The 22186-nt window shown below is 44.6% G+C and overlaps 1 protein-coding gene across 11 annotated transcripts in view; it reads left to right on the plus strand.

The window, feature by feature from the left end:
• The window catches only part of Large1 (LARGE xylosyl- and glucuronyltransferase 1), a 506960-nt gene that overhangs the window by 257795 nt on the left and 226979 nt on the right, over window positions 1-22186 (plus strand). For all 11 annotated transcript variants that reach the window (XM_077798432.1, XM_077798429.1, XM_077798430.1 and 8 more), the window contains one exon: window positions 6431-6554. In XM_077798432.1, the coding sequence (XP_077654558.1) occupies window positions 6431-6554 (124 nt within the window). The remainder of the gene's footprint in view (window positions 1-6430; window positions 6555-22186) is intronic.

Raw genomic sequence — 22186 nt, forward strand, 5'->3', positions numbered from 1 at the left:
GGTGACCTAGGCAAGTCACTGCGCTTTGGCTCATTCCCCACCTACCAGAGAGCTCCCTCTGCATCAGGTCCTGTTCTAAGTGCTGAACCCCCTCTGCCTCCTTGCAGGGGCACTTTCATTACGTCATTTTCCAGACAGTGAAACTCAGGACCAAGACTGTGAGGTCATGACCTAAGGTGACTCCAAGAGGGTGGTCCAGGCCAGCTTAGAGCCCCCTCAATATAGCTTCCGAGTCTGAGCTCTTTACCAGAGCAAAGATACTATCTTTAGTATCTTTATTTTTGTTTCTAGTTTTAGTCATCAATTTGGGTGGTAGTACAGACATCCTGCTCATTATTGTGATCTTCATAATTATCTTTCTCCTTCTCAGACTTGTGTTTTTGAGGTGCTTATTGTAGATGCATAGAGCTTTTAAAGGCTGGGCTTCTGGCATCTGGACAGACTGAAGACGATAGCATGGGTGAGGAGCATCTCTGACCAAAGAGGAGCTCTGTGCTCTTTGGCCATGCTGCAAATGTGAGTCCAAAGAGAACTCACCTGACAGGTGAGCTGCCGAGCTCCACGTGGGCTATTGCATTGGAACTTCTCAGCCCGATACAGTGGATGCTGCTAGTCCAGCAAATGGGTGGGAAACCAAGGGCCTGAGATGTGAAGATGCTTGTTCCCTCCCAGGTGCTGATCCAAAGATCCCCCCGTAGCTGTTCTAAGTCCCACCTCCATGCTGTTGCGGCATCACTAGGCCTTTTGATTTTTCTAGAAAGCTCCTCTGTTCTTCTCCCATGGAGAGCATTACTGACTTGTCCTTGAGTCTTCCCTTATCATCAAGGCCACTTGACCTCCCTCAGACCAAGGACTCACGCTGAAAACCCTCATCCCAGCTGCGGTGATTTTCTGAAATGAGTTCTATTAAATCTCCTAAGTGTCACAGATTCACTGAGCATTCGAAGTGCTGTCACAGGCTCTTTCATCTCCTAAAATTGCCATCGCATCGTAACTTAATAATTAGAGATGATCTCAGCTCCTAAGGCCTTCTTGTGTATGTTAATATCAACAGACCCCAGATGCCCTTGCGGGGGCTGCAGTTCATTCCCCACAGCATAAGAAAGGGAAAGCAGGAGAAAAACGTCACCTTGGCTCCTTTGTCACCTTGTGTCTGTTGCATCCAGACCTGGAACAGGGGAGCCTCTTGGGAAACAGAGGAAGCAGGAGTGCTGCTCATTAGGAGAGAAGTTGCAGGCCCCGCTGAAGGCACTGTGCTTACTTCCCTCTGCACCTCGAGGACTGTTGGAGGAGAACGGCTGATGTTTGTAGCCGCTTCTGGGATGCTGTAAGCCAGGCCAGCGAGGTGGGGCCACCTGTCCCCAGACACCTCTTGTTATGGATCTAAAGCAGTGCTCCCCCAAATGCATGTACAATTAGTGACTGGCGTAAAAGACTATTTAGGTGTTTCACAGGTATAAAGCTCCATAGCCTTGAATCATTTATTGAGAAAATCATTCCTTTGGAAGGAGCTTCTATTAACTTCAGTTGGTAAAATTCACTTTGGAGTAAATATGTCCTTAATACTTGTGTAACTGGTGCTAATCATTCTTTGAACGAGAGAATAAGCTCTAGGTTCACAGCCTGTAGCTGATGTTGGAACGTGTAGGCCTCTGCCATCACAGGGCTGGGGAATCAACCCTCCTGAATTATGAACTGAACATGAAATAAGACTCAGAAATCATACAAATGGAGAATGAAGTAATCTTCTTGACTGCTGTCAGTCAGAAGTTATGAGCTGCTCTTTCAAATGTGAATCTTCTGTCTCGCATGTCCCCATGAATTGGACTTAGCCTCCCATACTTCCCAGCGAAGGGACCAGCCTGGACTCCTCCTGGGCCTCCCTCCTGGCCACCTCACTTACTGCAGGAAAACATGGCTCAGCCTGGAACTGCACCATGGTCAGGCACTTTGTAAGCACTGGGGAGAGAGAGTGATCAAGAGAATAAATACTGCATCAAACTGGAGACGCTCCACGCTGGCAGCTCACAGTCTAGAGGAGGGGAGGAGGTAGACCTAAGCTGAGTTTGGAGATCCACAGCATTGACAAGTGCTAGGAAGAAACCAAACAGGGCCTTGGCAAGGATAGTGGTGAGGGATGGGGTACCTTGGGTGGGGTAGCTCTGGAAAGCCTCCCCGAGGAGGTGCCCTTGGCGTTTGTTCTGCAGGAGGAGCAGGAGCTGGTCACATGCAGAACTGGATACACATATGGCTGGAGTGTGGGCTTAGAGGAAGAAGAGGGAATATATGAACTTTGAGAGGCAGAGAGGGTGAGATCCTCGAAGGTCAGCTCCTTGCAGGAGGCCAGACCCTATGCCTTGAGCGATGGCCAAAGGTTCTGTGATCATTTTGGAGACTGTACTTATGAGATGGAAGATGGGTTGAAGGGAGAAGAGAGGGAGAATAAGAGTGACTGTGTTCATGAGGTGGCGCCAGATGGGAGAAGGGAGAATGATGATGACATTTACCAAACAAGTCCTTACCACCCGCCAGTGTCTATCCTAAGTGCCTCAGATATTCATCTAATCTGACTGAGCTGGTGAGGCTGAGGGAATCAAACACTTTGGATTGGCAGGAAATGCTGGAGGAAGAACTTGTAAGGGACCAAAGAAGGGCAAAGGGGTTTCTGTTTTGGGAGTCAACTGAGCTGTTCATTGATGCAGTCATTCAGAATATAGTCGAGTCCCCACTCAATATGCCAGCTGGTTCTGGGGAATGCTATGGTACAGTATGAGTGACATACCGCGTCTCTGTCCCCTGGAGTTTGAATTCTAGAGCAGAGGCAAGTTATACACAAACACTCCACAAATAATCAGTAGCTTGGTGTGTTTGCAGCATTGTAATTGGGGCCTTCTTGATTCCTAGGATCCCATGGGTCTGTGGGGCCATCTGGCTGGCAGTAGGATTTGCAAGTTCATGCTCAGGGGAGACATTCTGGCTTACCCAGGGGCTCTGCAAAATGTAGTCTAGACAATGTTTTCAGATGCTTTCACTGCGTGCGGCATGGTGCACCTTAGAAAGGCCACCGTGAAGTGCTGTTTACAGGGACCACAGTCTCATTTGGAGATGAGTTATCAGTTCTCTTGATGTCCCCCAAAGTGGAACATGAGTAGACCCCCCTGAGTATTCCTCTTGACGGGCGTGACACACAGCTGCTGCTGGTTGGCCAGCCTTTGATGCCAGGAAGCTGACCGGGCCAGTGTCACTGGGTGGGGGCCATATGTCCTCCAAATAAGCACTTTCTTATCCTTCTACTGAGGGAAGCTGTGCAAGAACACAAGCCCCTTTCCCGGTACAGACACCTAGGCCTGGCCTATAGGCGAGGAGGGTTTCATTTCCCATTTACTCTTGCTCCTGAGAGAGACTTTACACAGTGCAGAGGAACACAGACGGGAAGCCCCGTGGATGGTTGGCAGTATCCTCCTTGAGAGCCTGCTCCCTTCTCCTTGGCTCTGCAACCAGCTCATGGCCTCCCAGGACCATGGCTTTGATCAGCTCCTGCTGAGCCTCTGGACCTTGTCTGGTTGTTTTGCTGTTGGATAATCTGAAGTTTGTAGTTCTTGGGAATTCACATCCTCAGGCCCTGTCGACCCTTAAGTCTTTGTCTCTCTTTCGTTTTTTGTCCTCCTTGTTCCTGGCATACAGGAGGTGTCCAGGGTATGCTGTCTGATCCAGCCAGGCGGGACTGTCCCCTTTCCTCTGCAGGCTCTGTCCTTCCCACCTGCTCTTTCCCTTGTTCTGTTTTCTACTGCAGGATACCTCCTCCAGCCTTCTTCTGCACCCTCCCAGAGCTCCTGTTTAATTGCCATATCGTCCACGAAAGCTTTCGACATTCTCCACCACAAAGAGGTGGTCTCTTGTCCTCTGCTTCCTGCAGAGATCTGAACAGCTCAAGTTGTGGATCACCACTGTAGGAGTGCCTTCACATTATTGTCCAAGTAGGCATTCTGTTCACAAGCTATGTGGCTCTGTGAGACAGCCCAGCCGAATGGCACATGTTCTAAAGATCTTGTAGTTCCCTCTACCAGATTGTTAGCTCCCGAAGAGAGAGAGAGAGAGCTCTTAGCTCCTTCCAACTGTATCCCAAACGTATCTTGTGTGTGGTTAAGGCTTCATAGTGATTTGTTGAGCATTTATTTATACACCCCACCACATACACACACACCGTTGCTTTTTTTTTTTTTTTTTTTTGGTCTATGTATAGGAGAACTAATTGAAACTATTTTATTAAAAATGCACCAATCAGCACTAGAAATGGTGATTCAAAAGTAGTAAAGTAATATTGTAAAGTAATATCTTGTAAAGTAATATTGGTGATAGTCAGCATTTATTAGAATCTTATTATGTACCAGGTACTTTACTGAGCACTTTATATACATATTATCTCACTTTATCCTCACAATTACCCACTCTGATATTACTCACCAATATCATTTCTGTTTTGAAGAGGAGATAGAGAGGTCTAGAGAGGTGAAGTAACTTGACAGTGCTGAAGCCAGTGTTCTAACCCCGGAATTCTGGATCAGGTTGCAGTTTGTTCTTGGTTAGTAATCATTTTCAGGCATAGACTCTGAACTGTCGTGTGGAGGGTATCATGTACTAGTTTTAATTTTTAGCATGGCGTTTTTGCTGACACAGGAAGGTCACTGTTTTTTCCTCCTGTTGAACATGTGTATTGTGGACTAATAATTTGCCAGGCTCTTTCCTGGTCACTGTGGATGGGGATGAATAGGTGGCCCTGTCTTCAGGAGCCTTGTGGTAGACTGGGAGATTGTGTATCCCAAGGCCCCATGAAGATGGTCGATTGACTCTTCAAACAAGTTCGCAGGAGAAAGATAGAAGGAAGGGTTTCAAGAAGGTGGCCCAGAGGAGAGTGCTTACAAGGAGAATTTTGAAGGATGGGCAAGGGTCTTCGAGTAGGGAGAGGGTCTCCTCTGCAGAGGAAAGAACACCAGCAGATGAGCAGAGAGCATGGACGGTGGAGCAGCTAGACCTAGCTTGGCCCATTTAATATTGCCACCTCATGGCTCAATTAGCGGACAGTCGTGTGGGCTTGCACGTATTCACTCTCCGCGAGCGAGGCACTGCCGTGGCTAATACGACACTGGGAGGTGGTTGTGCCAACACTGAGGGATAAATGGACCACCTCTCATGGCTGTGGCTTTGTCTGGCTGCCTTGGCCTTGGCCTTGGCCTTCGGGTAGCTCACTGGCCACTGAGCAAACTCATGTTCTCTTGGGCCACAGTCACCACTAAGGCAGCTTCCGAAAGGGGAGCTTCTCATGGGGCTCCCCTTCCCTTAGAGGGTTGAATGGGAGAATCTGCAGGATTCTGCAGTGGTTCCCTTGGGCAGTTTGCAGAGCCACTTGTCTCTTTAATTCACCCACTCAGTTTGTCACTCTTAGGCAGTTATACAGGTGTGGCAGTTTGTTCTTGGTTAGTAATCATTTTCAGACATGGATTCATCTATACAGGAGCGGCAACTGGCCTGGCCAACCCCTTCTTAAACTTGTGCTCAGTCGCCAACCCAGGAACCGCTCTATTGCCCTTGGCTTCTTCTGTTCCGTTTTTGTCCCATTTGTAAGATCTTTTCTCCTAAAATTCCTCTAGATTCAGCTTCCTGTTGCTCTTCTTCAGACTTTGTGTCTGTATTTTGTGCTACTATAACATAATGCCAGAGAATAATGTTTAAACAACAAAAATTTATTGAGTGAAGAATTTGGAGGCTGAGAGTTCCCATATCAAGATGCCAGCATTTGGCAAAGTTCTTCTTGCTGTGTCATCACATGGGAAAAGGCAGAAGGGCAAGAAAGAGCAAGAGTCTAATTCAGCCTTTAATAAGGAACCCATTCCCACAATAACAGTATTAATCTATTTGAGAGGGGGCACCCCATGACCCAAATACCTCTCTTCTATGAGGACAGGGCTCTAGATGTCTCCATCATGAAAGCCTATTTTCTTTTGGAGAAGAACAAGCAGGAAACTCAACTTACCCTGTGCCTGGGGAGAGGTGTCTGGCCAGCTGTCCACCGCTGACCTAACGACGTGGCCCCTCTGTCAGTGTGTGTCCGCACTAATGCCCGTACGTTCCCCTGGTAGACATAATGTTTGGCCACATCCTCCCTGAGACTTCTACAAACACACATCCTCTGGTAACAGAGGATTGTCTTGGGTGGCCCCTTGATACCTTCTGTGGTGTGTGCCAGTAACGTCTCTGAAACACCAAGGTTCGGAGAAACGACCTCCTTCCTTTCACTGCTGTGTCCTCACCACAAAGCACCAGATGTAATTACTTTCCCAAGTGCTGTTGGCAAGTGGGAGCTCGGGAGGGATGTGCCTGATGCTGGAACTCCCGGGCCTAACTCTCCCTGGCCTTCTCCTGTCCCCTGCAGACGGAACCCTCTGCACTTCCACCTCATTGCTGACTCCATCGCCGAGCAGATCCTGGCCACGCTCTTCCAGACCTGGATGGTGCCCGCTGTGCGCGTGGACTTCTACAATGCAGATGAGCTCAAGGTACGGGAGGGAGGAAGCCCGAGGCCTCCCTGGCCTGTCCCCATGGGGAGCTTTTCTCTGACCCTTTAAATTGACTCACAGTGGCAGATGTCAGGGCTCCTCTGGATAATGTCCAGGATATGACGGAGGTTGGCATTATTACTGAGAGCACTAAGGCAACCAATCCATTAACACAGAATCCATGCAGTCCCTCGGTGCGGGAGGCCGTATCTGAAAGTGTTTCATGGTAGGATTGGAGAGGATTTTGTTCCCCAGTGAGGTAAATCCTGAACTTAGTCTGAGCCACCTGGGTTGGAATTTGTGTATTGTCATTGACTGGCCTTAAGATGCAAGGTGAGTCACCTTCCTCTGGCCCTGTTTTCTCAATGGTAGGAAGGTGGTTAAAATTTCAACTCATGGTGTAACTAAGAGGCTCAAATGAGCGAATATATGTGCAGATGTTTTAAAAACACTATGCTGAATAATTATGTGTCAGACCGGAGGGATTCAACCAAAAGAGATCCTTGCTTAAAGTCCTTCCGTAGTGCCACTTTGCTTACATGGAGACTGAGATCACATTCTGATTAGAAGCCCTGTCTTTTTGCCTCTTGCCTCTTCTAACAGCACCATCTCTTGTAATTTTTGCAGAATTTCCCCCATTCCCAGCTCTGATTAACAGAGAAGTCCTCCAGTTCTCTTTGCCTTCTTTTCTGTGTTTGAGCCTTTGTTTATACTGATCCTTCTGTCCCATGTGCCCTTCCCACCTACCTTGTCACAATTCCTACCCACTATTAGGACCCAGTTGCATTACCACCTCCTCTGGGCACCGTCCCCAACCTCCCCAGGGAATAGGAAGGCATTTTCTATTCTCATTTATCTACTGCAACATTCTTAATGGGGTATGGGGAAAAGAAGCACACCTTATTCTTTTCAGTATTTCTGGTGCAAAATAGGCGCCCTGTAATGCTTGCGGATTTAGCAAATTGTTATTATTAGAGGAACACGGAACGTTGCAGAAACGCGTTGATGCTTTGTCTCCAGTCACCTTGGGAAGGACTCAACACCTAGGCAAGAGGCTGATTCTGGTAAATTGCTTGTTTCAAACCTTATAAAGCCATTATCTTTTCATTTCAGAGCCATAACATTTTAAATAGATCACAGAGATGCCAGCCGGAGTTTCTGATTTTTCACGTGTTTCAGGCTCTGAGGTTGATCGAGATGTTCAGAATTTAGCATTTGGGGATTGTCGCGGTAATTTGTGTGCCATTCCAATCTATTCTGAGCTAAAATTGATTAACACTCTTAAAAGGGGAAAAACAAAATTTAGCAAATTGCCGCACTAATTAAGGTGAAAGCAAGCCACTCTGTCTCCCAGGGTCTTAGCGCCAACACCATGGGGAGAAGCAACGGGAGAGGAGGAGCAGCAGCTGTCGCGGGTGGAGGCCTCTGCCTCCTGCTCCCTGTTCACCCTTCTCTGTGCTGCGGCCCTTGCAAACCTGTACTCTGTGCTTATCAAGAAAACACAGCAGATTGAAAGAGAGCCCTAGTTCAAATCCCAGTTTCCCACTGAAGAACTGTCTAAGTGGTTCTGATGGTTGGTTCTCTCGCTGTTGAGTGAGTAGGGACAGCCTCAATGGCCCAGGTGAAGGGCCACCAGTGCTCACAACCAGCCAGTTCTCAATGCTGACTCCTCAGTCAGGGTAGTGTGCACCTGTAGTAGTCCTAGCTACTTGGGAGGCGGAGGCAGGAGGATCGCTTGAGCCCAAGAGTTTGAGGAAGCCTGGGCCATTTAGCAAGGTGATGCTTGCTTTAAAAAAAAAAAAATCCTCTGCTTCATGGCCATATGCTACTTAAAGTTGCTTGCTTGTGCTCATGTGGCCTTTTATGAAGTCCTTTGGTAGTTGGGAGGCAGAAGTGTGAGGCAGTCTGGGCTGAGCTCTTCTCCTGGGAGCCCACGGCTTCTCAGAGGTCTCAGATGCTCTAACTCCTGTGCCCATGTCCATACAGGTAGACCAGTTGTCCACTGTTTTACATAGATAATTCTTATCCATTGGGAATTGAAGCTCCCCTGGCTTAAAAAATAATAATCTTAACAATATGAAGGGTTCAGAAGGACAGTCTCCAGAGTCTTGTTCTCCCCCCATCTCTACCACTGACAACCCAAGAGAAGAGTCCTAACACCTGCATAGTTCTCTACCAATTGGTCACCCCCTGTTGCTTTCCTGAGCCCCATGAGACTTGTCAGAACCCAGTAGGACACTGAGAATGAAAGATTTTTAGAGAACTTACTTTTTCCACCATAATAATGACAACGGTAGTAATAATTTACACAGAATCCAGCTCAACACAGCCACAACCATCATCTGCCCATTCCCCCTGCTCAGCCCCCTCATCCCATGACACTGTCATTTACACAGCTGCTCATCCAGACCTGGGAATTCCTCTCTTTCCCTTGCCCTGCCTCCAACCATCACATGTGCTAGCTTGATCCTGCTATTCCTGTAATCCTCCTCCTTCTCTTCCCAACCCATGTGATCTTCCCCAGCACAATGGCAACTTTTTTTTTTTTTTTTTTGATACAGGCTTGTCTCCACCCTTCTCTTCCACTCACCTTTTCTCTCCCAAATTGCTATTCATGGGCAAGAGTCAGCTTTCCAAAAAGCAAGGCCACCTGACCTACCCCTTTCCTCTGGTAAAACCACCATGGCTTCCCAGTCCTCGTAAGACAGAAACCACTTTCGAGCAGACTGTTTCCACTGGCAGTTCAGCTGTTCCCCAGCCTCCTTTCTCCACCCCACTGGTAGTTAATCCAGGTTCTTTGGCTGAAGCAATGTTCACAGAGGAAAACCTGCCCTGCCTTCCTCCTCTCATAGAGGTTCTTTTGTTATATGTTCTTGTAGGATCACATACATTTCTCCTGGAAACTCATTAGAGTGGATTTTTTCGTGCTGTTGTGTGATGAGCTGGTAAATGTCTCTGTCTTCCGTAGACCACAGACTGCAGAATGACCAGGTCCTGTCTGGTTTTTACCACCCTCGTATGCCTCATGCCTGGTGTGATAACTGTGTGAGTGACACACAATGAGTTCAAAGCTGGGTCCTTAAGAATGACAAAGCCTCAGATTCCTTTGTCCCCACCACAGGTCTTCATTCTTGAGGCCTCTTGTGCCTTGGGCTTAGGCGGGCAGCTAGGTGTTTGCCTACCTGTGACCACACAGTGGCATAAATCAGGCAGCTCCATTTGTACCAGCCCAAGTCCCCAGAGCAACCCTGTGACAGCTGAATGAGTGCTTTTCCGTGACAGTTACAAGGAAGGGCACATGTGGAAACATCCTGTAGATGACATCAGAGAATGAGTTGGAACAGGAGAGAAGCAGGCTCAGGCTGTGTTCCACAGTTGTGTTAGATAAGCGTGTCAGACGGCACCTTGCGGGCACAGAGGATGGCCTCCCTTGATACAGCTCCAAGAAATCACTTCGTGTAGCTGTTGGAAATGGCGTTTCTAAGAAATGCTCCTGTGGGCCCCTTATTATATCTGCTTGTGCTGGAGATTGAGTAATAGGGAATAGGAACTTTATGAAGGATCGGTGCATGATTAAAAATGAACTGTGGGAAATTCGCGATGGACCGGTACGCGTCTCCATAATGACCAATTAGTGTGGATTTGCAAATAGCGATCGCTCAGCCTGCCCATCTCTGTGGTGTGCGGAATGCTCATTGGTCTTCCTGATATTTACATGGCCCATTTATTTTCAGCCTCCAAGTCCCCATATCAACAGACTACCAGGACTGACTGGCCACATTTCTGTTCTCTGATCTCTGCTCAAAGCATGCAGCTCTGAACATCCGCAGAGGAGGAAGAAGAGGAGGACTCCTTTGGTGTAGAGCTTTGTAGATGGTGGCATGCTGACACTCGGGGCAGTCCTGTGCAGTGGAGAGAAAAGTTTGTTTACCTCCATTCACAGATAATTCGTAAACTGGAATACAGAGTTGAAAAATAGTTGCCTAAAATCAGGCAGCTAAGAAACGCCAAGGCTGATATTTGAGTTTTCCCTTTGAAAACAAAATGGTATCACATACAGGATTATGTAATCCACTGGACAGGAAGGAAAGGATAGAGCTACGTGAACTTGGGCTCAGGATTCCTTCTGTCGTGTGTCCATGGCCACACGGACTGTGTCTAACCTCTCATACTGATGGACCATTTACTTCATTTCTGTATTTTTCGTGCTTCTCTCCTGGAACTCTTCACCCAACTCTGTGGAATAGGTTCAATTGTCCCCATTCTACAGATAAGGCATCCCAGGCTTAGGGAGGCTAAATAACTCCAAAGCATGTGGCTGCTGTGCCAGAGCCGCGATTAAAATCCAGAACTCAGTCCACAGCTGCCAGTCTTTCTCCTGTGTTACATCTCCCTCTCTGTGGCTTGCCTAAGCTGGAATACCAACTTTAATTCCAGCTAGACAAGGGTCCTCTAAGCTCTCTCCTCTTCTGGCTGTTCCTGAAGAACAAATGAATAAAGCGTGAACCCTGGATTTAGAAGCCCGCTAAGAATGGTGCTTCCTGCTGGGGATAAAAGGGACCCATTCCAAGGTGGTTTGGGATGGCTCTGTCTCTGCCTTCCTGGGATCAGGTTCTAAACTAGGCGGCCATCATACTAGAGGGTTTGCTTTAAATCAGCAAAACATCCCTTGCCAGTTTTCAGACAAGGCCCTGCAGGTCTCCCAGCCTTTCATCTTGCCCCATTTGGCCCAGAAAGTCACCCTCTTGCCCCCGCCCAGGGGTGGATGATCCTGAGCTCCTGAAGGGAAGCAGCTGGGCCAGTGGCTGTTTCATGATCCGCCTGTCCAGCGGGGAGCCCTAATTTATCTCCTTTTCCCTTAGACCTGATGCCTGCTCGTTACCCACATCAGAAAGCTCATGAAGTGGGATTCAGGACTGTGGTTCAGAAAATATTGATGGTTGACTCTGAAAATTGGCTTCCTACTCCTCCTTAATTGCTTTGTGGAGTGTGGAGGCTGTTCATGTGGCTGTGATCGCTCAGCCCCCTGCGGTCTTCTGGGAGGCAGCTTCCATTGTTCTTGTCCCTGGAGGGGTGGTCAGCTGCCCCTCGCCCGTCTAGGTCCTGGGAAGGCATACCTCCTGAAGTTGGGCATTTTCAGCTGGGAGGCCATGGAGAGAACACAACCACGGTGTCTCTGAGTAGGAAGGGAGCCCAGGACCCATAGCTTTTTTTTGAACAAATGGGTCCTTGAGGGGAAGATGAGCTGCCTGAGATCTCTTAGATGATTCTTCCTGGCATAGACCTTTTCCCAGAGCCGGGTCTGTGTTTGCTGATGCCAGGCCTTGGAATACAGTTCAAAGGTTCCACATTCGGTGATGGATGGGCTTCAAGTGCTGTGACCAGATATCCCCATGGGGCTGGAGCATTTCCAGAGAGACCTGGGCACATCTCAGGGACGTCCTGATCTGCTGCTCTAGGATGCCCTGCCCAGGAACGGGAGTGCAGTGGGTGTGAGGCCTTCTGATCAGATGGACACCCTGAATGACGTCCGGAGCTTAGTAGCCTGTGAACTCAGAAACTCGGATCCCCTTTTGTTGGTGATGATTAAGAGCAGTTAAAGCCTTTTCATGCACTCAGTGAATTCTGTTTCCTTCCCCTTCCCTCAGTTGTCTGCCTTTTGTATAGACAGTCCCCGACTCATGGTGGTTCGACTTCACAATTTCTCAGTTTTACAGTGGTAACAATGTACTATGCATTCAGTGGAACCTGTTCTGTGGATTTTGAATTTGAGTCTTTCCTGGCTGTAGGTACATGGTAGGTGCATCCACTCTTGTTATGCTGGGCAGCAGCAGCAGCAGCAGCAACAAGGAGCTGTAGTTCCAGCCAGCCCTGCAATCAAAGAGTAAAAAATCAGTACTCTACAGTGTTCTGTGGTGCTCAGCTGTGATTTTCGGGAGGTTAGGTGCATTAAGTGCATTTTTGAATTGTAATGATTGCAACTCAAAATAGGTTTATTGGAATATAGTCCCATTGTAAGCACCTGTATTTGAAGATAGCAGGAATTTACGTTTTTGTTTTTTGGTTGTTTTTTTTGTTTTGTTTTGTTTTTGTTTTTGTTTTTTTTTTTTTACCAGAGATTGAACCCAGGGGTGCTTAACCCCTGAACCACATCCCCAGCCCTTTATTTTTTTAAATTTATTTATTTTTACCTTGCTGAATTGCTGAGGCTGGTTTTGAACTCATGATCCTCCTGTGCATCAGCCTCCCAAGCCACTGGGATTACAGGCATGCACCACTATACCTGGTTCCTCTTTCATTTTTAAAATAATAATTACCATATCACAGAACAGTAGATACCATGTGGCATCTCCCTGCATGCATATCACATAATTTGGTCGGTTTTCCTCCCCAGAACTTTCCCTCGCCTCCCCTCTGCCCTCCCACTTCTCCCCTGCCTCCCAGTGCTCTCTCTTCTATTTTCATGACGTCTCTTTTTTACTGTTTTCCCTTCAACTTCTACATATGAGAGAAACCATATGACATTTGTCTTTTTGAATCTGGCTGGTTTCATTTAACATGATGTTCTCCAGATCCATCCATTTTCCTACAGATGATTTAATTATGTTCTTTATGGCTGACTCCTGTGTGTATATGTGCCACTTTTTCTTAATCCATCTTTCTGGTGACAGACACCTAGGCTGGCTCCATAGAGTAATTATTGTCTTACACCTTCTTTTGTCCAATCCCACGTGTCATCACCTCCCCTTCTCCCACAGTGACTGCTGGCCTCTCACGAGGCCATACATTGTGGCTTTGCTTTTATAATAGTGGATGGGTTTATGCTGTTGTTCCTCCTGTTCTTCTTGGTCTCATGGTACAAAGAAGATCTGGCAGAGGATGAGTATATGCAGGTGTGCAAAAATTTCCACACACCCATTTTCTTTATTGCTTTTCGGTTCCCGGGGTATCCATGTGGTTTGCGAGTATGGAGCTGGTTTTCTGAAACCCACAGGGCACCTCTGGCCCTTTGCAGAGGCTGATCTCTCAGATAGTGAGGGCAAGGTCACAGAAAGGACATGGATGGGTAAGTGTAACTTGTTTGAATACACACTTTTATATATTTAGAAGACTGGTCTTTGGCTATTAAATTAGGAACCTTAAAAATGTAGGCAACTGGCCAGGGTAGTGGCTCACTGGTACGGTACTTGCCTAGCATGAGTGAGGCACTGTGTTCGATCCCTGGAACCATGTAAAAATAAAAAACAAAGGTTTTATGTCCACCTACAACTAAAAAGTATCTTTAAATTTTTTATTAAAAAATTTAGGCAACCATCTGAAATGTTAATCTGCCTTAAAGAAAAACCTTTTTATGTCTGTTAAATTCACTTGAGATGCCAGCAAATTTTTTCTTTACATAAGTGAGAGTTCTCTTGACTGGTCCTTGTCACTTTTTGAGAACAGTAGAATCTTCATTAGGAAGAAATTTGGTGGTCATCTGGCATAACCTTCTACTTGTTTTTAATAACTTTCTATACAAACAGTCTTCTGTTTTTGAACATGTCCAGAGATAAGTGGTCCTTCCCTCCCACAGTACCTTGCTCCATATTTAGAAATTCTAGTAGAAATACTCACCTTGGGCTGTACTGAAACTTTCATCTTTTTGAACTTTCCCATTGGTCCTGAGCATTGATAAAAACCAAGTGCAATCATGTATGCCCTTCGTCAGCCAGCGTAGCCTGTCTGCCTTCCCTACTAGGCTGTGAGAACCTGGAGGGCAAGGGATATAACTTCCATCTCTGTGCCCAGCTCTTAGTACAAAACCTGGCCAATGGTGGCCCCCAAACAAATGAGTGGGTTCTGTGCACTGGGGCTGGGCAGAGTTGGGTCAGTTGGTGGCTCGAAGACCTGGAGTATCCACTGAGTCTTCTCTCCTCCTTAATGCCCACTTCATTTCTACAGGCATGTCTCAAGTGACAGTGCTCAGAGCCTTGATGACACTTGGGTGTCTTCTGCCCTGCATGTTGGTAAATGGTCTCCAGGTGGCTGTCTTGCATGGACATCTTCCATTTTATCTCTACCTCATATCTTTATCATTTTCTGAGCTTTTAAAATCACTGCATTTTTTTTTTCAAGATTCACTTACATGATATTTCCCAGCTGGACCTCTAATTTGTCTGAGCTCAAAGACTTATCAAACTTACTGAAAACAATTAAGTGCCCTGGACTAGCCCTGTTCCTATTGTGTGCATAATTTTTTCTCGTTTTGCTGATTTGCTGTGGTTTTCCTTCTATAGCTCATTGACCTTGAAGAAGGCGGTGCTTTTGCATACCTGATGTCTTCATGTCCCATCAAGAACTCCAGTCCATACATGGGGCACATGTTTATTTTATTAGTAAGGAATTTGCCAAATGGATGATCAGAATGCTACTGACCAGAGGTGGAACTGATGGTAGCGTCTAATTCTTCAGACCTGCTCTGCTTGCTGTTCTCTTGTACCATAATCTTGCCAATCAGAAATTGGGTTAAAAACAACTTCTTCAAGAGTGCGGTTGTTATGATGGAATTTAGAATTAAGCTGAATCAAACAAAAATGGGAAGCAAGGGAGGGCGGGAGGAACTTTTTGCAATCGGAACAGTCTTGGTCCACATGATAGAAATGTTAAACGTCTAATTTGGGGGAGTGAAATATTAAAGCTTTAGTATCTTACGTGAGCTCCTCCTTGTATTTGTTTGGGGCATGTTAGCCTGGGATGGAGTAGCTAAGACAGTATGGTGTAAAAACAGTGAAAATCAGGGTCTCTTGTTACTGCCAGGGCCAGAGTACTGGATGGTTTACCCTTAGGATCATGGCATTCAAGAAAACTTGTCAAGAGTTGAAAAGATTTGTATGCATGTCAGTCAAGAGGGGCCTCTGCAGTACAGGTAAATCAGTGACAAGCTGCCCTCATCATTTACACCCTGAAAAAACATTTGAATTGAAAGGATTGAAACAAAACCCTTCCTTTAAAAGTAATGGTTCTAGGGTGGGGAATATAGCTCAGAAGAGCACTTGCCTAGCACACACACAGCTCTAGCACTGTTTGGATATGCCGAATTTCTGGTGCTTATAAGCCACATAGGGTCGATGGCTATGGACAAGTACAGTACTTGACTTCTAACACCACACTGTGATGCAAGCATAAGGGGGGAAGAGAAACATTAGCTTGGAAGAATAAAGGCCCTGCTTCAGCTCTTCTACGGTGATAATGTGTCCAGAGAAAATGTTTGCAGAGTTTTGTGCAAAACAGGCAGAGATCCAAGAATACTAACCAGGTGCTCTTGTGTATAAAGGCAGTAGAAACCAATATGCTATGTAGGAGCTCCAAAAATACACACCAGTGGTTTGTTTTGTTTTGTTTTGTTTTTTGTCTGTTTGCTTTACAGTACCTGGGTTTAAATCCAGGGAGCACCCTGCCACTGAGCTGCCTCCCCAGCCCTTTGTTTTTATTTTTCAATTTTAGACAGGGTCTCCCTAAATTGCTCAGGCTGGCCTCAAAATTGCAATCCTCCTGCCTCGGCCTCCTGAGTCACTGAGATTGCCATCGTATACTGTTTGAAGAAACTATCCTAGATCATTTGCTAGCAATGCAGAGAAAGTAATTGAATGAATACTCAAGAATGAAAAGGCCTTATTCTCAAGGGACAGGCAGTGGGTGCTCAGAGAAGTTACATGTGGAATGATCTATAGATAATTGTTCTAGGTCAAGTGCAAAGCCAAACACAAATGGCACATATTTGTTTTGAAAACATATACACATAACCAGCTGGTCACAATCATTTCACAACACCCTGGGGAGTGCACCTCGGGTTTAGAAACATCTACATTTATTACATTTTGTGGGGTAACTCAGGGGAATCCTTTAACCCTTTGCCTTGATTATTCTAGGGATAAAAAAGTGTGTTTCTGCAAAGCTCAAATGTGACGACTGAGGTAATTATGAATACAGCCAGAGCAAGTTATTGGAAAGATGGTGGCAAATGAAATGAAGTCTATGCAAAATAGGTAGGAAACAAAGAAAGTAGGGAAGAAACAGTGACTCTGGAACATTAGATATTCATATGAAGGAAATAAATAAGCCTTGACTCTCACTTTTTTTTACTTTCCTCTTTTATTTTTTATTTATTTTAAAAAATTGCTTTTATTTTTTAAATACATGACAGCGGAATGCATCACAATTCTTATTGCACATATACAGCACAATTTTTCATATCTCTGTATATAAAGTATGTTGACACCAATTCATGTCTTCATACATGTACTTTGGATAATGATGTCCATCACATTCCACCATCCCATTATCTTCTCCAACTGCATCCATTTTCCTGCAAATGCTATGATTTTATTCTCTTTTATTGCTGAGTAATATTCCATTGTGTATATATGCCACATTTTAAAAATCCATTCATCTACTAAAGGGCATCTAGGTTGGCTCCACAGTTTAGCTATTGTGAATTGTGCAGCTATAAACATTGATTTATTCCACATACCTTTCTGTCAAGAGGAGAGCTTCCAAATATACAAAAGCATAAGTGAAAGGCATACAGACTTTGTTAGGAAAAATCTCAGTCCCTGAGAAGGATATAGTGTACTGTGCAAACAAAAACAAGTGTCATAATATAATTGGTATCAACAGGTATCAAACTTTACATCCATCAAATGGAATAAAAATTGATTTCCAAACGCTCTCAAAAAATTGCAAAACTGATGGCATGCTAGGCCACAAAACATCATTAAATTCTACACCAGAGACATGTTACAGGCCCCACTCTTGACCACAGCACAGTGAATCTTCCTATCAGAAAGCAAGCTTTCAAATGGTAGGTTCAAAATACTTGGAGGACAAAGCATTTTGCCGAAATGTTTATTTAATCCAAAAGGAAATAAAAACTAAAATTGCAGCTTATTTTGCAACCAGCAAGGGGGGAATATTTCACACTAAAGTTTATGGAATGTGCCCAAAGCTGTCACTGGAGATATTTTAACAGCCTTCAATCCTTTTATTATTCAAAAACAAAGATGATGAAAAAAAAAATCTACATTTCATTCTGTAATTGAAATAGGAACAATCACGTGATCCTAAGTAACGCAGAAGGGAAATGGAGTTAATAGCAGAGACCAGGAAGTAAGAAAATAAAAACCAGGAAACTAAAAATATTAACTCTGAAAGCTAGTTCCATTTATAAGAAAATGATAAATCTGATAAATATAGTAATAAAGAATATTAAAATGCAAAACAGTAAATCAGGTGACACATAAGAATATGCATAGAAGAATTGTAATAAAATAACAATAATAATCAGCACTTATTTTGCTCTTATATGTAAACAATTAATGTGGAGTGTCTTTGAGAGGGTGCTGTTAGGATTCTGTTTTGTAGATGAGGAACTTGGGAATAAAGACAGCTTGGCCAACACTTCTTTCTTAGCTAGGAAGTGGAGGAAATTGCACCAGAGCCCTTCAGCCGGGGCTTTACCCCTTCCTGCAATGCTATATAAAGCTCCATGCTGACATACATAAGCTGTGAGTTGTAATGTTGTGTTTACCTGGAAGAATATTTGCATTTATTGCTGCCAGTTGCCTGAGGAAGTAACAGTCCTAATTGCTCGAAATTAAATTCTCCACTTGGGACAGCTGGTGACACTGTGCTGTGGTACACATGAGAGTTTGAGTTCCTAGGGAGGCTCCCCTGGCTGCCACCCTTATTGCCCTAAAGGGAAGGACTGGGGTCTTTCCTGCTGCATATTGGGCTTTGCTTCTAGATCACTTCTCTACCTGGAGTGCAGGATTTGGGGGCACAATATTATTCAGTGTCCTCTCTCTGCCACCATATTACTTAGCCTGGCTCTGGGCTGCAACCTCGCATCACTACAGCAGAAGTTCAAGAGAGGCCTGCCTCGGGGCTGTACTTGGTATCAGGAAACACAATCAAATTATCCCTCTTGGACCTCCTTTTAAATTTGCAATTTTGCTTTCAGGCTAAATCAAGTCATACACATGGAAATGCATACACACAGTGCAAAGTGTGCGACACACATACACACATATACATTTATGTTTTTTTTTAACTTTTATAAAACTTTTCACTGAGAGGATTTTTCTGCTTATCTAGTTAGTTAAGTCACCCAAAATAGAGGTCTTCCCTTCCTCCTTCCCACCTGGTCTCCTGTTTAGAGCTTGGTTTAAATCTCGAGGAGACTATTTTGACCCACCATTTCATAAGCAGTGGGTCCCCCTGCTGTGGGATACCGTGCCCCCTGGGCTTTCCTCTGTAGATGTGTCATCAGGTACTGACTTGAACGACCTCTGGTATGTGAATATTGCTTATGTGCCTGACTTGCCTACTACAGGGTGAAGTCCACTGGAGGGACCCTGCTGCCCTTCTTACCTCTGCATCCTGTTCCTAGCCTGTGTTCGCTCAGAATGAACTGGAAGGAAATAGTCAAAGGAAGAAGCTTTGGGAGGGATTCAGAGACTTTTCCTTGACTCAGCAAGAGAGAGTTCCTGTTACTTTTATCTGTGCTGAATATGAAAAGGGAAAAATTATGTTCTGGCTGTCAATCATCCCTTGCTCAGGGAAAAAATTCCAACCTTTAGATAATGAATGAGTTACTCAGAAGAGGCGTTTTGTAAAGGTGGAGCATTTGGGAACAGATGGGATAAGATATTACCAAACATAAAAATATATTTTTGGCTAGGGAAGTGGCTTAATGGTAGAGCATTTGCCTAGCATGTACAAGACCCTGGGTTCAATCCATAGCACTACAAAAAGAAAAATAAATACAATTTGTATTAATTGAAGACTTATTAACATTATGATCTTTAAAAAAAATCTGGAAAAATATGAAAAGGTTTCTTGAAGGGCAATGGATTTTTGTGTATATGCTCAAGATAAATGAAAAAAATTCTAAAGGAAAACTAATAGGTTTGAAACAGATGTAGCATATAATATACAAAGAGCTATTACAAATAAAGAGAAAAAATTGACCAATGGAAAAATGGGTAAAGGAAAAGTACAAAGCAATTCCCAAAGTAAATGCAATTAGTAAAAACATATGTATAGTAATATAACAGTGTAATAAATATTCATAGAAATGAAAAGTAAAATTTTTGTATCTAAATAGGAAAGACTAAAAATTTTTATTATCTATTATTAGCAACTAAGTAGGCACCAGGATTAATTAATATTCATGAAAGTATTTGTTGTAAGTGAACATCAGAATAACCTTTCTTTTAGTTGTCTAGCAACATCTGTCAAAATTCTTATAAAATATTCACTTTGTGTGATGTAGAAAATTTTGGCCCCAAGGGATTAAAGATGGATTCAAGGAGTTGTTCATTTGCAGTGAACCTTAAGCCTAATTGCAGGGTGGATAGAGTATGGTGCATCCTCACAAGAGGATATTAGAAGCTTTGCAGAATTATTTCTAATAAGACTTTTATTGATTTAATAATAGAATTTTGTTTGCATAAATGGGAAAATAAAAATACCTGGAACCGTAATATCACGTTTTTAAAAAAATCACAAAACCATCTTACTTCAAAATTTGAAGGTGTCTGTGTAGTTTTCCAATCATTTAAGAGTCTGGCAGTATTTGATAAGGTACCCGTAACTAGAGGAATTTCAGTGTTTTTGTTTTTCTTTGATTATAGTTTATGAGATTGTTGTTGTTTGGGGATTTGTTTGTTTGTTTTTCAGTAGTATATTTTTTAAAATGTATTTTTCTTTAGACTTTGAAAAAAACAGAGGGAGGAAAGGAATAAGAAGAGACAGGTAACTGGAGGAGAAGCCTCACTGTTCTCTCTTCATGGGGGCAGCCCCGTGTGTTCAGGAGGCTCTGGGGTCACCCCTTAACTGTCAAGATTGCCACCATTTCTGTAGGAGGGGCTCATCCAGTAAAGATCTGTCTGGAACTGTGCCCTTGAACCTCTTCACTCTGTGCACTAGAGAGCCACTTCTTTAGTCATATCATATTTGAGGTTTCTTAGTGGGACACATTAAGGCTCATCACGGGAGAGGGCCCTGGGAGTCATTTCACAGCCCTCTCAACAGTTACCATGGCCCCTTTCTGGAAAAAAATAAATAACCAAAGTAAAAATGGCTTGAGCAATTTCTTCATTTTCTCATTTAGCAGAAGCCCTGAGATTGTCAGTGCCAAGAAGGGTGGGTGCTGTCCTGAGAAATCTTTTGGTCTCCTCGTGATCACAGGTGGCCACAGCAAATCCAGCAGTCAGCTCAGCAACTTAGAGCACAGCAAGGAAGAAGAGAGACTTATTCTCATATTCTCTCTCTCTCTCCCCCCTTCCCCATCCCCCTCTCTCTCTCTCTGTAAGGGAATTATCTCCTCTGCCTCTCAGGTGACTTCTCAGGTGTGTGGGAATGGTCTTACCCTCATGCCTTGTCTGTGAAGACTCAGAAAGTAACTGTGTGTGTGTGTGATATTTCAGTAGAGAATTGGAAGTGTAGGTCTGGGGAAGCAACCAAGAGTCTCACATTTGCTTTGTAGGTTTGTTGTGAGAACAGAATGCCTACTTAGGAAGCAGAGATGATCAATAAATGCAAGTTTCACCCTCCTCTGGCTTCTTTGGAATCTGACTTTTCAGTACTCAGGTTGAAGTCTGGGTTGGGTAACTCTGTCAGGATTCTCTGTGTGCCTGGGGAAGGTGGCAGCCCCTCCAAGATCAAGGTGGGCAGACTACCTGCAGTTTCCATTTTCTCAGCGGCGCAGGGAAACAGGCTGGCTTGGGAAACCTGATGCTTGCTCTAATTAATAGGTAGCTGAGTCCCCAGCTGATTGGGAGGAAGCAGCTCAGTTCTGTACTGTGCTGCAAATCAATGAGTAGATAGGGAATGCGCACTCTGCTGAGCGCACACTCTGCCTGGAGAATACAGATGCAGGGAGGCTAATGCCTTCTCTAAGAATTAGTGAAACTAATGAAATAGGGAACAGCATGATACCAATCAGTTACCAGCTGGTAGTTGGGGGGTTACTTACAAGAAGAAGCAGGGCCTGGAGCTGGGTTTGGGGGCCTAGCGTGGCTTGCAGTCCCCTTGTTAGTGAAGCACATCCTCGCCGGGCACACTAGATTTGAGCAGGAGGTGGGGGGAAGGCATAAGGCAGTTATCTGGCTCTGTGGACTGATGGCAGGCTTCTGCTCCCCAAGCAGGGCTCATTATCTGCCAGGGTGAGCTATCAAATTACTATCCTTATGACTGCAGTTTTTCTATCAGAAATGAAATGCCATTTTTTTTTATCTCTTTGGCACTTTTTTTTTTTCATTTATGAAGGGTACACCTTTTTGATAGTTGAGAAAGCAAATAAAGGAGATCACTAAAACTATCACCAAGAGACTGTTCAGGGTGTCCAAGGAAACAAGGATTGACTTTTATCTTCCATGTTTATGTGTGCATAGTCATCATGTCTGCATCTGTGTGTGTATAGGTGTGGCACTGGGGGTGAACCTAGGGGTGCTTCACCACTCACTCACCTATATCCCATCCCCGTTTAAACTCTTCTTTTCTTTCTTTCTTTTTTTTTAAGAAATAATATTGCTAAGTTGGCCAGACTTGTGAATCCTCCTACCTCAGCCTCCAAATTAGCTGGGTTTACA

This window comes from Urocitellus parryii, chromosome 5 (genome assembly GCF_045843805.1).
Source record: "Urocitellus parryii isolate mUroPar1 chromosome 5, mUroPar1.hap1, whole genome shotgun sequence".
Lineage (NCBI taxonomy): Eukaryota > Metazoa > Chordata > Mammalia > Rodentia > Sciuridae > Urocitellus > Urocitellus parryii.